This window comes from Vidua chalybeata, chromosome 22, assembly GCF_026979565.1.
Source record: "Vidua chalybeata isolate OUT-0048 chromosome 22, bVidCha1 merged haplotype, whole genome shotgun sequence".
NCBI classification, from domain to species: Eukaryota; Metazoa; Chordata; class Aves; order Passeriformes; family Viduidae; genus Vidua; species Vidua chalybeata.
In genome coordinates this window covers 6,437,832-6,455,568 of record NC_071551.1, presented here as the reverse complement: position 1 = coordinate 6,455,568, position 17,737 = coordinate 6,437,832, and the positions used below count along the sequence as shown (strand labels likewise).

Below are 17,737 nucleotides of genomic sequence, written 5' to 3'. Positions count from 1 at the left end.
GCTCATGTTTTTATCATGTTTTCATCTCTTTCCACATGTTTTTATGTATTTTCTCATATTTTTATCATTTTTTGTGTCTTTTCTCAACTTTTTCTCATGTTTTTTTGTCTCTTTTCACATATTTTTATTATTTTTTTGTCTCTTACCTCATGTTTTTATCATTTTTGTCTCTTTTTTCATATTTTTACCATGGTTTTTAATCTCTTCCATGTTTTTATCATGTTTTTTAATCTCTTTTCATGTTTTCCTCATGGTTTTATCTCTTTTCTCACGTTTTTAACATTTTTTGTCTCTTCTCACGTTTCTATCAAGTTTTTTTGTCTTTTCTCATGTTTATATCATGTTCTTATCAAGTTACGTTTTTATCAAGTTTTTGTGGTTTTCCTCATATTTTTATCGAGTTTTTTAGTAATTTAATTCCTCAAGGGAATAATTCCTCAAGGGAATAACTCCTGAAGGGAGTGATTCCTGATGGGAATAATTCCTGAAGGGAATTATTATTATTATTATCATTTTTATATATTATTATCCTGAAGGGAATTATTCCTGAAGAAAATCATTCCTGAAGGGAATTATTCCTGAGGGGAGTAATTCCTGAAGGGAATTATTATTATCATTTTTATATATTATTATCCTGAAGGGAATTAATTCCTCAAGAAAATCATTCCTGAAGGGAATAATTAATTCCTCGAGGGAGCAATTCCTCAAGGGAGATAATTCCTGAAGGGAGCAATTCCTGAATGGAATCATTCCTGAGGGGAATCATTCCTGAAGGGATTAATTCCTGGCGGGAATAATTCCTCAAGAAAATCATTCTTCAAGGGAGTAACTCCTGAAGGGAGCAATTCCTGAAAAGAGCAATTCCTGAAGGGAATCATTCCAGAGGGGAGTAATTCCTGATGGGAATCATTCCTGAAAGAAATCATTCCTGAAGGGAATTATTCCTCAAGGGAGCAATTCCTGAGGGGAGCAATTCCTGAAGGGAATCATTCCTGACAGGAGTAATTCCTCAAGAAAATCATTCCTTAAGGGAGCAATTCCTGATGGGAATCATTCCTCAAGTGATTAATTCCTGATAGGAGTAATTCCTCAAGAAAATCATTCCTCAAGGGAGCAATTCCTGAAGGGAGCAATTCCTGAAGGGAATCATTCCAGAGGAGAGCAATTCCTGAAGGGAATTATTCCTCAAGGGAGCAATTCCTGAGGGGAGCAATTCCTGAAGGGAGCAAATTCTGAAGGGAGCAATTCCTGAGGGGAGTAATTCCTGAGGGGACTAAGTCCTGAAGGGATTTATTCCTGAGGGGAGTCATTCCTGAGGGGAGTTATTCCTCAAGGGAGCAATTCCTCAGGGAATAATTCCTGAAGGGAGTGAGGAAATCCCCTGCCAGCCCCTCCAGCCTGGCACTGCCCCTCTCCAGCCTGGAACTGCCTCTCCAGGCTCAGTTTCTCCAGGCTCAGTTTCTCCAGGCTCAGCCTCTCCAGGCTCAGTTTCTCCAGGCTCAGTTTCTCCAGACTCAGTTTCTCCAGGCTCAGTTTCTCCAGGCTCAGCCCCTCCAGGCTCAGCCCTTCCAGGCTCAGTTTCTCCAGGCTCAGCCTCTCCAGGCTCAGCCTCTCCAGGCTCAGTTTCTCCAGGCTCAGCCTCTCCAGGCTCAGTTTTTCCAGGCTCAGTTTCTCCAGGCTCAGTTTCTCCAGGCTGTTTCTCCAGGCTCAGTTTTTCCAGGCTCAGTTTCTCCAGGCTCAGTTTCTCCAGGCTCAGTTTCTCCAGGCTCAGCCTCTCCAGGCTCAGTTTCTCCAGGCTCAGTTTCTCCAGACTCAGTTTCTCCAGACTCAGTTTCTCCAGGCTCAGTTTCTCCAGGCTCAGTTTCTCCAGGCTCAGTTTCTCCAGACTCAGTTTCTCCAGGCTCAGTTTCTCCAGGCTCAGTTTCTCCAGGCTCAGCCTCTCCAGGCTCAGTTTCTCCAGGCTCAGTTTCTCCAGACTCAGTTTCTCCAGACTCAGTTTCTCCAGGCTCAGTTTCTCCAGGCTCAGTTTCTCCAGGCTCAGTTTTTCCAGGCTCAGTTTCTCCCGGCTCAGTTTTTCCAGGCTCAGTTTCTCCAGGCTGTTTCTCCAGGCTCAGTTTCTCCAGGCTCAGTTTCTCCGGGCTCAGTTTCTCCAGGCTCAGCCCCTCCAGGCTCAGTTTCTCCAGGCTCAGCCCCTCCAGGCTCAGTTTCTCCAGGCTTAGTTTCTCCAGGCTCAGTTTCTCCAATCTCAGCCTCTCCAGGCTCAGCCCCTCCAATCTCAGCCTCTCCAGGCTCAGTTTCTCCAGGCTCAGTTTCTCCAATCTCAGCCTCTCCAGGCTCAGCCCCTCCAATCTCAGCCTCTCCAGGCTCAGTTTCTCCAGGCTCAGCCTCTCCAGGCTCAGTTTCTCCAGGCTCAGCCTCAGGTCCAGGAGGGTGCTCACCATCTCTGACCAGAATTTTGGGGACCCTTCCCAGGCCTGCCTGGAGGCGTGGGAGGAAAATCCACGGGGATGGACTCAACTGATCCACTCCAGGTCCACCCAGAGCTGATCTTTGCAATTATTGCCTTAAAACCAAGCCTGGAAAATCCATTTTTTCCTCATGTGGTGGCTGTTAAAGCAGGTGGAGATTTGGATCAGAAAACTGGGACAGCCCTTGGGGGAGCTGGAGCCTTGGACAGGCCCCCAGAGCACTCCTGGGCTTGTGTTCAGGGATGCTTTGGGCTCAATCTGTTCAATTTTGGGGCTGGTAGAACCTGGGGCCGTTTCCTGGCAAGCAGCACATCCCAGGAAGGAGGGATTTGAAGGAAAGGCAGGAAATGGCTGGATCCAGGCAATTCCCTCTTTTCCTGCTGCCTCCCAGCCTGCTGCCCACATCCCACAGCCAAATTTGGGGTTTCTCATGCTGCCTTGGCTTCCCCAGGAATTCCCCAGCGTTTCCAGGCTGGGCACTGATCCCTGGGGGTTCAGGAGGGAGCAGATGTTTGATAAATCCCAGGATTTTGCTAAACAAGCTCCTCTCTCCACACACTCAGCCCAGCTCTTTGCACTGTGTGGTCTTGAAATGTCCAAAGTTCTTTTTTTCCCCCACTCCCATTTGGGGATGTAAACAGAATTATCTGACCTTCCCTCACCCCTTTTCTGGTGTTAACTGCTGAGAGCTGAGTTTCCATCCCCTGTGAGACTCTGGAGAGGATTTTTTTTTCATTTCTGAGGCACCAGAAAACCACAGGCCTGGCTTAAAACCTGCTTAGAACCGAGTTTAGCCCACAGGATGGGGGGTTTTGGTGTAGCAGAGGCACAGGCTCACTTCTGCTCCTTCACCCCAAAACTTTTGTAAAGGGCTGAGAGCAGCAGAGCAACAAAAATCTGAATTTCCAGATGCAGCCTGAAATCCAGCCAGGTGCTTGTCCTTAATTGGCCACCTCGTTAATTACTGTTAAAAGCCCAGGCTGGCCTCTGGCCTCTCCCTCAGAGCAATTTTTAAATCTTGGTGAGAAAAATCAGCTCCAGCTTTTCTAAATTACAATCCCTGGGAAGGTTTGGTGAAAATCCTGGCACTGTGAGAGCCTCAGAGGGACCATCAGCCCCAAATAATCCTTTACCTTTAGCAGAAATTGCTCTTTTTATCCCATTTCCAGGCTGTGGAAAATCCTCCCAGCACTGGAGGGGGACTGGTTTTATCATAATCTTTATAGATAAAGCACAATCTTTATGGAAAAATGTAAAAAAATTGGATTGGAGGCTCCTTGGAGCTGGCCCTGAGGGAAGGATGGGGAATTAAAGAGGTTTTCCTGCTTGGGTATCAGCACATTCAGGGTTTTTTTACTTTCTGTAGCTCCTGTGGTGCTTTTATACTTTGAATTTTAATTGTTTCAGGCAGCACTTGAGGGGATTTTAAGGGAAATCAGCTGTGGGAGGGGAGAACACTGAGTAACTTTTACTTTAATGTGCAAACAACTCAAAAATTGAGTTGTTTGCACATTAAACCTCCTCAGATCTGTTTCAAAACAGGTTCTTGACTCCCTGGATAAGTTTTGTTTTTTTTTTTCCAAGAGGGAAAATCCCAGTGCTGGTGAGCATCACTGCAGGAACTGGACAAACACTGGAATTCTTTTATTAAAACCAAGCAGCAAAAAGCATTGAGAATGTAAACAAAATAAAACGTGTGAGGCAGCCTGGGCTGGGCTCTCAGGGGGTGCTCTGGGGCAGCCCTTTCTTCAGCAGGGACGTGAGATAACTGCCAAGCTCTTCATCCTAAAAGGGACACAGAGAAATAGGATGAGAGCAAAATCTTCCCTTGATTGTCCCATTTGAGGCAGGAAATTCAATTTTGGTACCTCGGGATGCACTGAGAGAATTCCTGGGCCCTGCAGGATCTGAGCTGTGTTTAAAAACTGAAACCATCCACAAATTCATTTCTGGCTGCTCTGACAAACTATTGCTGTGAAACTCCCTGGGGTTTCCTCTGAGGAAAAGCCCCATTTTTGCTTGAAATCCAGGAATAAACTGATTTTATTGCTTTGCCTTCCAAAGGCATTTCCCAGCTGTCGAGAAGGAGTTTAATAATCCAGAAAGTTGAATAATCCAGCCACAGCAAGGGAAGATGATGGGATGACTCAAATAAAAGAATGTTAGGATCACAAATAGTTCTCTACTTGTTTGAAATTTTCCAAGTAAATACAGAGTGAAATACTCAGCAGAGCTCAAACACAGAACTGAATTAATTAAGTGGAATTACCCCAGAAGTTCTCTGCTTTACAGAGCTGTAAAACCATTTCTGCTCAACCCCAAAAGCTCAGGAACCAGCAGGGACTCCCCTCATCTTCCAAAGTGCTCCAAAGCCAGAGGAGGGAGGTTTGGGATGGGAGGGATTTGGGTCAGAAATGGGGAATTCCCACCTGGTAAGTCCAGGACACGAGCAGGACTTTGGTTCCTTGGTCCTCTGAGTGAGCTGTGGCCTGGATCAGGATGGACTCCACAGTGATGGAGCCATCAGGGAGGTGCTGCACTGAGTAATCCTTCAGGATCCTGCGGAGAAATTGGGGATTTATTTGGGAAAACAAATGCTGGGTCTTCATCCCAAATCCCAGCCTGTTCCTCTCGTGGCTGGCTGAGCCCAGGAGGGGAAAAGGGGCTGAGCTCATTCTGGTGTTCCCATCAGTCACGGGGGATTTCCTGCAGGAATTATTGCTGCAGAGTTCCTCCAGCTCCAGCCTGAGCCCTGCTCTGAGGGAAGAGCTCAGGATGCAGCAGCTGCATGGAGGGAAAACCAGATTTTAACATTCTGCTGCTGCCGAGGGAACCCAGCTGAGCTGCCTGGGTTGGAGCTGAAATAACCCAGCAGCTCTAAATGGATTTCTGGTTCCCTTCAAAGAAACCACTCTGCTCTGTCGGGAAAAAATAGGATTCCCAGGGGAGCAGCTTTCCTCAGCATCCCCAGAGGAGCAGCTTTTCCACTGCATTCCCAGAGAAACCTTTCCACTGCATTCCCAGAGGAGCAGCTTTTCCTCTGCATTCCCAGTGGAGCAGCTTTCCTCTCTGCATTCCCAGTGGAGCAGCTTTCCTCTCTGCATTCCCAGAGGAGCAGTTTTTCCACAGGATTCCCAGAGGAGCAGCTTTCCTTTCTGCATTCCCAGAGGAGCAGCTGTTCCACAGGATTCCCAGAGGAGCAGCTTTTCTCTGCATTCCCAGAGAAACTTTTCCACAGGATTCCCAGAGGAGCAGCTTTTCTCTGCATTCCCAGAGAAACTTTTCCACAGGATTCCCAGGGGAGCAGCTTTCCTCTGCATTCCCAGAGGAGCCCAGGCCCATCTCCAGCACCCCTGGAGCTCCAGAGGAAAACTCCAGCCGTGTCCAGGATCCTGCTCCAGCAGAAGCACAGCTGGCACTGCAGGAGGGCTGAGCCCCCATGGAATGGCACTGCTGCCACCACCCTGACCCACAGCCTGCCAGGGCCTGCTCTCACTCTGACACTGGTTTGGTTCTTTTTTTTCGTTTGTGCTATTACATTTGTATTTTTTTTTTAATTTTCCCAGTAAAGAACTGTTATTCCTATTCCCATATCTTTACCTGAGAGCCTTTTAAGTTCAAAATCACAGGAATTCAGGGTGGGGGGGGGGTCACATTTTCCATTTCAGGGGAGGCTCCTGCCTTCCTAAAGCAGACACCTCATCCCAAACCACGACACAGCTCTCTCAGAATCCCAGAATCCCAGAATCATGAGGTTGGAAGAGACCTCTAAGATCATCAAGTCCAACCAATGCCCCGACACCTCTCGAGCCGTGGCTACAGAGATTTTCCACTTCCTCCAAGTTTTGTTTTGCTGCTTGGGGTTAAAAAACCACATGGGGATAAAAAAACCACAGGGATAAAACATCCCTGAGGGCTGGAAGAGCCTTGCCAGGGGTCAGGGCTCACCCCTTGAGGTGGTTGGGGGTTACATTTTCCATTTCAGGGGAAGTTCCTGCCTTCCTTAAGCAGACACCTCCTTTCAGCTCTCTGGAGCAGTGGCTACAGAGATTTTCTGCTTCCTCCAAATTTTGGTTTGCTGCTTGGGGTTAAATAACCACATGGGGATAAAAAACCACGGGGATAAAAAATCCCTGAGGGCTGGAAAAGCCTTGCCAGGGGTCAGGGCTCACCACCTGAGGTGGTTGGGGGTTACATTTTCCATTTCAGGGGAAGTTCCTGCCTTCCTTAAGCAGACACCTCCTTTCACCTCTGGAGTAGTGGCTAGAGAGATTTTCTGCTTCCTCCAAATTTTGGTTTGCTGCTTGGGGTTAAAAAAACCACATGGGGATAAAAAACCACAGGGATAAAACATCTCTGAGGGCTGGAAAAGCCTTGCCAGGGGTCAGGGCTCGCCCCTTGAGGTGGTTGGGGGTTACATTTTCCATTTCAGGGGAAGTTCCTGCCTTCCTTAAGCAGACACCTCCTTTCACCTCTGGAGTAGTGGCTAGAGAGATTTTCTGCTTCCTCCAAATTTTGGTTTGCTACTTGGGGTTAAAAAAACCACATGGGGATAAAAAACCACAGGGATAAAACATCTCTGAGGGCTGGAAAAGCCTTGCCAGGGGTCAGGGCTCGCCCCTTGAGGTGGTTGGGGGTTACATTTTCCATTTCAGGGCAGGCTCCTGCCTTCTTTGAGCAGACACCTCCTTTCAGCTCTGGAGCAGTGGCTACAGAGATTTTCCACTGCCTCCAAGTTTTGGGTTGCTGCTTGGGGTTAAAAAAACCATGGGGATAAAACATCCCTGAGGGCTGGAAAAGCCTTGCCAGGGGTCAGGGCTCAACCCTTGAGGTGGTTGGGGGTTACATTTTCCATTTCAGGGCAGGCTCCTGCCTTCCTTAGGCAGACACCTTTCACCTCTCGAGCCGTGGCTAGAGAGATTTTCCACTTCCTCTAAGTTTTGGTTTGCTGCTTGGGGTTAAAAAACCACATGGGGATAAAAAAAACACAGGGATAAAACATCCCTGAGGGCTGTAAAAGCCTTGCCAGGGGTCAGGGCTCACCCCTTGAGGTGGTTGTAGACCCTGAGCACGGTCTCGTGCTCCTTGCGCGGGTCCTGGATGTGCACGCGGCAGGTGAAGCGCAGCTGATGCTCGGCCAGCCCCAGCTCCTTCAGGGCCTGCTCAGAGGAAACCAGCCTGAAACTCTGGGGAAAAAAAAAAAAAAAAAAAAAAAAAAGAGATTAAAGGGGGAAAAATGAATCCTCAGAGCCTGGGGGAGTTGTGGTGCTGCCCTGGGGCCGGGGGGAGGCAGGGAAGGGTTGGGCTGAAATTCCGCGGCGGGTTTCTTGCTGCAGAGGGTGGGGAGGAAAGGGAGAGCTGAGAGTGGGACAAAACATCCACCTGGATGATTGTAAATAAATGTTTGACACCGCCAGGCTGGTCTCTAGGGGATGGTTTAAGATCTAGCAGGGGATGATGTTTGAAAATAAAGGTGAGGTTGAAGACGAGGCGGTGAGGAGGCAGAAGCGCTCAGGGGGATTCGGGGTTTGAAATGTGACAGCACCTTCAGAGGGCACAAAAAAAACAGCCTCAGAGGGCACAAAAAAAACAGCCTCAGAGGGATCAAACAGCCTCAGAGGACAAAAAAACAGCCTCAGGGGGCTCAAAACAGCCTCAGAGGGCTCAAAAAAAACAGCCTCAGAGGGCTCAAAACAGCCTCAGAGGGCTCAAAACAGCCTCAGAGGGGTCAAACAGCCTCAGAGGGCTCAAAACACCCCCAGAGGACACAAAAACAGCCTCAGAGGACACAAAACAGCCCCAGAGGACACAAAAACAGCCTCAGAGGGATCAAACAGCCTCAGAGGGATCAAAAAACAGCCTCAGAGGGATCAAAAAACAGCCTCAGAGGGCTCAAAACAGCCTCAGAGGGCTCAAAACACCCCCAGAGGACACAAAAACAGCCTCAGAGGGCTCAAAACACCCCCAGAGGACACAAAAACAGCCTCAGAGGGCTCAAAACAGCCCCAGAGGACACAAAAAACAGCCTCAGAGGGCTCAAAACAGCCCCAGAGGACACAAAAACAGCCTCAGAGGGCACAAAAAACACAGAGGATATGAAAAACACCCCCAGAGGACACAAACCACCCCCAGAGGACACAACAAACAGCCTCAGAGGGCAGAAAACACAGAGGATATGAAAAAAACCCTCAGAGGGCTCAAAAGAGCCTCAGAGGACATGAAAACCACCCTCAGAGGGCACAAAAGAAACAGCCTGAGAGAGCCAAAACTGCCTCAGGACACAAAAATCACCCTCGGACACAAAGAACACCCTGAGAGGGCACAAAACACAGAGGACACAGAAAACACCCTCGGGGGACACAAAAAACACCCTGAGAGGACACAAAAAACACCCTGAGAGGGCACAAAAATCACCCTCGGGGGACACAAAAACCCTGAGAGGACACAAAAACCCTGAGAGGACACAAAAATTACCCTCAGAGGACACAAAAACCACCCTCGGGGGACACAAAAAACATCCTCAGGGGACACAAAAACCCTGAGAGGACACAAAAAACATCCTCAAGGGACACAAAAACCCTCAGGGGACATAAAAACCCTGAGAGGACACAAAAATCACCCTCAGAGGACACAAAAACCACCCTCGGGGGACACAAAAAACATCTTCAGGGGACACAAAAATCACCCTCGGGGGACACAAAAAACCCTCAGGGGATACAAAAAACACCCTCGGGGGATACAAAACACAGAGAACACAAAAAACATCCTCAGAGAACACAAAAACCCTGAGAGGACACAAAAACCACCCTCAGGGGACACACAAAGCACCCTGAGCCAACACAAAAAAAACCACAGAGGACACAAAAAACATCCTCAGGGGACACAAAAAACATCCTCAAGGGACACAAAAACCCTGAGAGGACACAAAAACCACCCTCGGGGAACACAAAAAACACCCAGAGAGGACACGAAAACCCTGAGAGGACACAAAAAACACCCTCGGGGGACACAAAAACCCTCAGAGGACACAAAAAACATCCTCAAGGGACACAAAAACCCTCAGGGGACACAAAAACCCTCAGGGGACACAAAAACCCTGAGAGGACACAAAAATCACCCTCGGGGGGACACAAAAACCACCCTCAAGGGACACAAAAACCCTCAGGGAACACAAAAAACACCCTCAGGGGACACAAAAAACACCCTCAGGGGACACAAAAACCCTCAGGGAACACAAAAAACACCCTCGGGGGATACAAAAACCCTGAGAGGACACAAAAACCATGAGAGGACACAAAAATCACCCTCAGGGGACACAAAAACCACCCTGAGAGAACACAAAAAAAACCACAGAGGACACAAAAAACACCCTCGGGGGATACAAAAACCCTCAAGGGATACAAAAACCACCCTCAGGGGACACAAAAACCACCCTGAGAGAACACAAAAACCACCCTGAGAGGACACAAAAAACACCCTCAGGGGACACAAAAAACACCCTCAGGGGACACAAAAACCACCCTGAGAGAACACAAAAACCACCCTGAGAGGACACAAAAAACACCCTCAGGGGACACAAAAATCACCCTCAGGGGACACAAAAACCACCCTGAGAGAACACAAAAACCACCCTGAGAGGACACAAAAATCACCCTCAGGGGACACAAAAACCACCCTGAGAGAACACAAAAAAAACCACAGAGGACACAAAAAACACCCTCGGGGGACACAAAAAACACCCTCGGGGGACACAAAAAACACCCTCGGGGGACACAAAAACCCTGAGAGGACACAAAAAACACCCTCAAGGGACACAAAAAACACCCTCGGGGGACACAGAAATCACCCTCAGGGGACACAAAAACCACCCTGAGAGAACACAAAAAAACCCACAGAGGACACAAAAAACACCCTCAGGGGACAGAAAACACCCTCGGGGGACACAAAAACACCCTGAGAGGACACAAAAACCCTGAGTGGACACAAAAAACACCCTGAGAGGACACAAAAACCCTGAGTGGACACAAAAACCCCTGAGAGGACACAAAACACAGAGGACACAAAAAACACCCTCAGAGAACACAAAAAACACCGTCAAGGGACACACAAACCCTCAGGGGACACAAAACCCCTGAGAGGCCACAAGAGCACTGTACTCACGTTGTCCTTCATGAGCAACGTGCCGTGCATCAGCTTTGGCTTCTTGGCATCAGGCGCAGCACCTAAAGCAGGGCCAGGGCCACAAAAACACATCAGGAGCTGCTCTTTTCACCCCAAACTGCTCCAGGACTGAGGCTCACACTGAGATCTGACACTTCTCTCTTCAATGCCTCAGTGGTGTTTAACCACAATCAGAAATATTGGCACCCAAGAAACAACATTTAGTGATACACAGCAGCTCCCTCTCTTCCCACAGCACTGCCCGGTGGAAGAATTCCATTATTCCTTCTAAAATTCGCTTTATAAAAGCGACTCCAGCTCTGCCAAACCAAGCTGCTGCAAGCAAAACCGGGCAGGGTGTGCAGGTGGATTTTTAAACCTCTAAATTCTATTTTAAATATAAGTTGACAGCCTTCTACCAACGGCAGCGCTACAAAAAAAAAAAAAAAACAAAAAAACAAAACAAAACCAAAAAAACAACAAAAAAAAAAACCCAACAAAAAAAACCCAACAAAACAAAAAAAAAACCAACAAAACAAAACAAAAAAAACCCAACCAAACAAAAAAAAAACCACAAAAAAAAACAAACCAAAAAAAAACCAAAAAAAAAAAGGCAGCAGCAGGGAGGAAATGGGGGGTGGGAAGTGTCACCTGTGGCTGCTTCCCTTTTGAGGAGGCCCAGGGAGATGTCCACGGGGATGCAGGGGTTGGTGACGATGGTGGTGGTCTCTCCGTTGGCTGGCATGAAGCAGCTGACATCTGCAAAGGGTGTAATTAGTGTTAATTAAGGCATTACAGCATCATTTCCTTGAGGGGAGCTGTGAATGCCACCCCAGCTAACTCTGCTGAGGGATCCAAAATGCATCAAAAATGTCATTTTCAAGCTTTGATGCCATTCCCTCCTCCCTCATGGAAAACAATCCTAACTCACATTCAAGGGGGTCACTGTAATTAACAGGGTTTAATTAGTGTTAATTAAGGTTTTACAGGCATCAGTTCTTTGAGGGGAACTGTAAGTGCTACCCAATCCAACATTTCCTTGAGGGGAGGTGTGAATGCCACCCTTCCTGACTGTGCTGAGGGACCCAAGATGGATCTAAAATGTGATTGCCATTCCCTCCTATCCCATGGAAAACAATCCTAATTCTTATTCAAAGGGGTCCCTGTAATTAACAGAGTTTAATTAGTGTTAATTAAGGCCTTACAGCATCAGTTCTTAGAGGGGAGCTGTGAATGCCACCCTTCCTGACTATGCTGATGGATCCAAAATGGATCAAAAATGTGATTGCCATTCCCTCCTCTCCCATGGAAAACAATCCTAACTCACATTCAAGGGGGTCACTGCAATTAACAGGGTTTAATTGGTGTTAATTACGGGGTTACAGGCATCAGTTCTTTGAGGAGAGCTGTAAGTGCCACCCTTCCTGACTGTGCCGAGGGATCCAAAATGGATCAAAACTGTGATTGCCATTCCCTCCTATCCCATGGAAAACAATCCTAACTCACATTCAAGGGGGTCACTGCAATTAACAGCTTTTAATTAGTGTTAATTAAGGTTTTACAGGCATCAGTTCTTTGAGGGGAACTGTAAGTGCCACCCCACCTGACTGTGCCGAGGGATCCAAAATGGATCAAAAATGTGATTGCCATTCCCTCCTATCCCATGGAAAACAATCCTAACTCACATTCAAAGGGGTCCCTGTAATTAACAGGGTTTAATTAGTGTTAATTAAGGCATTACAGGATCAGCTCCTTGAGGGGAGCTGTGAATGCCACCCCACCCTCCTCTGCAGAGGGGCCCAGGATGGATCCCCGGCGCGATTTCGCAGCCGTGCCGCCGTTCCCTGCCGCGGCTCGGATACCCACGGAACTCCTGCTCGATTTTCTGCTTCAGGAATTCCATCTTCTTGGCCTCGCCGTGCACCAGGAGCACGTTGCTGGGCTCGGCCTGGCGGATCAGCTGCATGATGCCCTTGGCGTCGGCGTGCGCGCTGAAGGACATGTACTCCACCTGCATCTTCACCTCCAGCTGCGAGAGCAGAGCGCCGTTGGGAGCTGGCAGCGACTCTGCCACGCACCCAGGGCCCCCTGGAGTTAATTACTGCTAATTACGGGGTCACGGGATCCCCTCCTTGAGGGGAGGTGTGACTGACGCCCCACCTGACTGTGCTGAGGGATCCAAAATGGATCAAAAATGTCATTTTCAAGTTTTAATGCCATTCCCTCCTCTCACCTGGAAACCAATCCTAATTCATGTCCAAGAGATCACTGCAATTAACTGGGCTTCATTAGTGCTAATTAAGGTGTTACAGGATCAGTTCCTTGAGGGGAGTTTTGACTGACACCCCACCTGACTGTGCTGAGGGGTCCAAAATGTGATTTTCAAGTTTTAATGCCATTCCCTCCTCTCACCTGGAAATCCATCCTAACTCATATCCAAGAGATCACTGCAATTAACTGGGCTTCATTAGTGCTAATTAAGGTGTTACAGGATCAGTTCCTTGAGGGGAGTTTTGACTGACACCCCACCTGACTGTGCTGAGGGATCCAAACTGTGATTTTCAAGTTTTAATGCCATTCCCTCCTCTCACCTGGAAATCCATCCTAACTCATGTCCAAGAGATCACTGCAATTAGCGCAAGTTCATTAGTGCTAATTAAGGCATTACAGGATATTTCCTGTGCTGAGGGATCCCAAGTGGGATCTCCCAGCTGCCAGAAGAAGGGTTTTACATCAATTCCTGGGGACACCCCAGAGCCCCCTGGGGTTCCTTCACACAGAATTTGAGTTGCCCTGAGGGGAGCAGGGCCATTGTTCGTGGTGGCTCAGGAGCCGCGGCTGCCGCCCTGGGCAGAGCTCGTCACAAAGAGCAAACGGGGAGGTGCAGCTGGGGCTTGGTTATCCCAGCGTGTGAAAACCCAGCAGCTGGGCAAGGAGAAATGGGAACATATAGAGCGATGTATAGCAAAGGAAATGAGTACATAGCAATATGAAAATGGAAACATATAGCGATGTATAGCAAAGGAAATGAGTACATAGCAATATGAAAATGGAAACATATAGCGATGTATAGCAATGGAAATCAGTGTATAGCAATATGAAAATGGAAACATATATCAGTATGAAAATTGAAAAATATATCGATATATAGCAATGGAAATCAGTGTATAGCAATATGAAAATGGAAAAATATATCAATATGAAAATTGAAAAATATATCAATATATAGCAATGGAAATCAGTGTATAGCAATATGAAAATGGAAACATATAGCGATGTATAGCAATGGAAATCAGTGTATAGCAATATGAAAATGGAAAAATATATCAGTATGAAAATTGAAAAATATATCGATATATAGCAATGGAAATCAGTGTATAGCAATATGAAAATGGAAACATATATCAGTATGAAAATTGAAAAATATATCAATATATAGCAATGGAAATGAGTACATAGCAATATGAAAATGGAAACATATAGCGATGTATAGCAATGGAAATGAGTACATAGCAATATGAAAATTGAAACATATATCAGTATGAAAATTGAAAAATATATCAATATGAAAATTGAAAAATATATCGATATATAGCAATGGAAATCAGTGTATAGCAATATGAAAATTGAAACATAGAGCGATGTATAGCAATGGAAATCAGTGTATAGCAATATGAAAATGGAAACATATATCAGTATGAAAATTGAAAAATATATCGATATATAGCAATGGAAATGAGTGTATAGCAATATGAAAATGGAAACATATAGAGCGATGTATAGCAATGGAAATCAGTGTATAGCAATATGAAAATGGAAACATATAGCGATGTATAGCAATGGAAATGAGTACATAGCAATATGAAAATGGAAACATATAGCGATGTATAGCAATGGAAATGAGTGTATAGCAATATGAAAATGGAAACATATAGCGATGTATAGCAATGGAAATCAGTGTATAGCAATATGAAAATGGAAACATATAGCGATGTATAGCAATGGAAATCAGTGTATAGCAATATGAAAGTTGAAAAATATATCAATATATAGCAACATATAGCAATATAAAAATTGAAATATATATCAATATGTATCAATATAAAACTTGAAAAATCTATCAATATGAAAATTGAAAAATATAGCAATATATAGCAATATATACCAATATAAAACTTGAAAAATATATCAATATAAAAATTGAAAAATATATTAATATATATCAATATATCTATATATCAATATAAAAATTGAAAAATATATCAATATATCAATATAAAAATTGAAAAATATATTAATATATCAATATAAAAATTGAAAAATATACCAATATATCAATATATATCAATATAACAATTGAAAAATATATCAATATTTATCAATATATATAAAAATATATCAATATATAAATTGAAAACTATATCAATATATATCAATATATAAATGGAAAAATATATCAATATAGATCAAAATATATCAATATATAAATTGAAAACTATATCAATATATATCAATATATATAAATTGAAAACTATATCAAAATATATCAAAATGTATCAATATATATTTAATTTTACTAACATTTAGTAACCTCAGTTTTACAGCAGAAGGCCCCTCAAAGTTTTTTTGCCTTTTTTTTTTTTTTTTTTTTTTTTTTTGGCAGAAATTAATGCAAAAGGAGAAGAAAGAAAAAACCAAACCAACTTTGCTAAAGCAAAAATTAAAAACAAAACCCAAGTGCACCCCCGGCTGTAAAGAAGATTTGGAGGCATTTTTCAGTGCTGGAAATTGAAAATCCAACTCACGATTTGTCTCCCTTCCATCTCCAGCTTCCTCTGCCCGCTGAGGATCTTGTGGCCCACAGTTCCCTGGACACAGTAGCCAGGCATGATCACCTGGGGACACAAAAACCAGCCAGGAAAATCAAAAATTCCACGGATTTGGGCTGGCAAATCCACCTTAAACACCAGGTTTAGAGCCAGCTCAAAGAGGGGTTTTGTCCTTTTTATTCCAGCTCCTCAAGAAAAGCTTTGCTGCCATCTCTGTAGTTGGAACTCTCATCAATGTGAGAAATCACCCCCCGCTAAAAAAAAAAAAAAATAAAAATAAAAAAAAAAAATTTCTCACCATATTCTTCTCATTCCCTGCCCATTTCCGGAAGATTTGGAGGGATTGTCCTGCATGGAGCATCCCAGGGGTTGCAAACACCACCTGCAAGCCAAAGGAGTGCCAGAAATCACTGCAAAAATCCCTTTTTTCCCACCCTAAATCCCTTTTTTTCCACGCAGAGCATCGCCCCATTCCCACCCCCAGCACTGCACAAATGGGGATTTTTTCCTATTTGATTTTTTTTTTTTTCCCCCCACCCTCATCTAAAATTCCCAGGAGCTGTTTTAAAGAAACAAACCCAACATTTCCCTGTTTTAGGAAATATTTGTGAGCATCCCCAGTGTCTGATGGAAAACTCTGAGTGGGTGTTTTTTTTTTTTTTTTTTTTTTTTTTTTTTTTTTTTTAAATAAACCAGCCAGAATTAAAGCAGCAACAAAAACTTGTGCAGAAAAGAAAACCCCGCCTGGAACCAGGATGCGCAGATGACATAAACATGCAAAAAAAAATTTGATTTTCTCGGAGCTTTTCACCTTTAATTAAATAAAAAACCAGGAAGAAATGGGATATTTACAGAGGTGACCTGGCCAGGAGAGGATTTGAGGTGGGGTTGATGGCGTGGGGGATTTTTTTCCCCCAAGATTTGGGGTCACACTGGAATTAAAAAAAGAAAAAAAGCTCCCAAACCCTCACCCACCATGGGCCCGGGGTTGTCTGCAAAGGCTCTGTCAAAGGCTTTGATGTGCTTGAACTCAAACATGTTCCTCTGCACAAAAGTTTTCCTGATTTTCTGGTTGGTCCAGGTGATGAAGAGTTTGTAATAATGGTTGGCTTTCTCCGTCAGGCCCGTGGAGAAATAAATCGGAGCTTTCAGGTTCATCCTTTCCCTGCAAGGAAAAAAAAAATAAATTAAAAAAAAAAAAAATGTGAGGGGTAAATAAATCCTGGTTGGTGGTAAAGTTGGGAAAAGCAAAAACAGGGAAATACACCCCCCAAAAAAAAAAACCACTTTGGGAGACTCCCATGGTTTTTTTGGGATGTATTTTCCTGTTTTTGTGAGGTATAAATCAATATTTTTTAACAGCACCATGCAGGTTTTAGTGCCCTTCTCACCAAATTCCCTGTAAAAAAGTTGAGGGGTAAATAAATCCTGGCTGTCCATAAAAACCCCAAGAATTTTTGGGGTCTATTTCCCTGGTTTTTTTGAGGTATAAATCAATATTTTTTAACAGCACCATGCAGGTTTTAGTGCCTTTCTCACCAAATTCCCTGCAGAAAAGTTGAGGGGTAAATAAATCCTGGCTGTCCATAAAAACCCCCAAGGGTTTTTTTGGGGTGTAATCCCCTGTTTGATTAACTATAATTCCCTATTCTGGCTGTCCATGAAGCTCCTAAGCGTTTTTTGGGGTATAATTCCCTGTTTTCATGAACTATAATTCACTATTCTGGCTATCCATGAACCTGGGACATTTTTTTGGGATATAATCCCCTGTTTGATGAGCTCTAATTCCCTATTCTGGCTGTCCATGAACCTGGGACGGTTTTTTTTGGGATGTAATTCCCCGTTTGATGAGCTCTAATTCCCTATTCTGGCTATCCATGAACATGGGAGTTTTTTAGGGATATAATTCCCTGTTTGATGAGCTCTAATTCCCTATTCTGGCTGTCCATGAACCTGGGACATTTTTTTGGGATATAATCCCCGTTTGATGAACTCTAATTCCCTATTCTGGCTATCCATGAACATGGGAGTTTTTTAGGGATATAATTCCCTGTTTGATGAGCTCTAATTCCTTATTCTGGCTATCCATTAACCTGGGACAGTTTTTTGGGATACAATTCCCCGTTTGATGAGCTATAATTCCCTATTCTGGCTATCCATGAACATGGGATGTTTTTTTTGGGGTGTAATTCCCTGTTTTCATGAACTATAAATCAATTTTCTGGCTGTCCATAAAAACCCCCAAGGGTTTTTTGGGGTGTAATTCCCTGTTTTCATAAA

The 17,737-nt window shown here is 44.7% G+C and overlaps 1 protein-coding gene across 1 annotated transcript in view; it reads right to left on the bottom strand.

Annotated features, from left to right (window-relative positions):
• Positions 1–4,091: 4,091 nt before the first annotated feature.
• INTS11 (integrator complex subunit 11) overlaps positions 4,092–17,737 on the bottom strand; it is a 29,387-nt gene continuing 15,741 nt past the window's right edge. The window contains exons 10-18 of the mRNA XM_053962627.1: positions 16,433–16,622; positions 15,756–15,839; positions 15,434–15,523; positions 12,495–12,657; positions 11,280–11,387; positions 10,629–10,690; positions 7,512–7,654; positions 4,898–5,027; positions 4,092–4,253 (exon numbers count right to left, since the gene is read on the bottom strand). Of these exons, the coding sequence (XP_053818602.1) occupies positions 4,188–4,253; positions 4,898–5,027; positions 7,512–7,654; positions 10,629–10,690; positions 11,280–11,387; positions 12,495–12,657; positions 15,434–15,523; positions 15,756–15,839; positions 16,433–16,622 (1,036 nt within the window). The 3' untranslated portion in view covers positions 4,092–4,187. The remainder of the gene's footprint in view (positions 4,254–4,897; positions 5,028–7,511; positions 7,655–10,628; positions 10,691–11,279; positions 11,388–12,494; positions 12,658–15,433; positions 15,524–15,755; positions 15,840–16,432; positions 16,623–17,737) is intronic.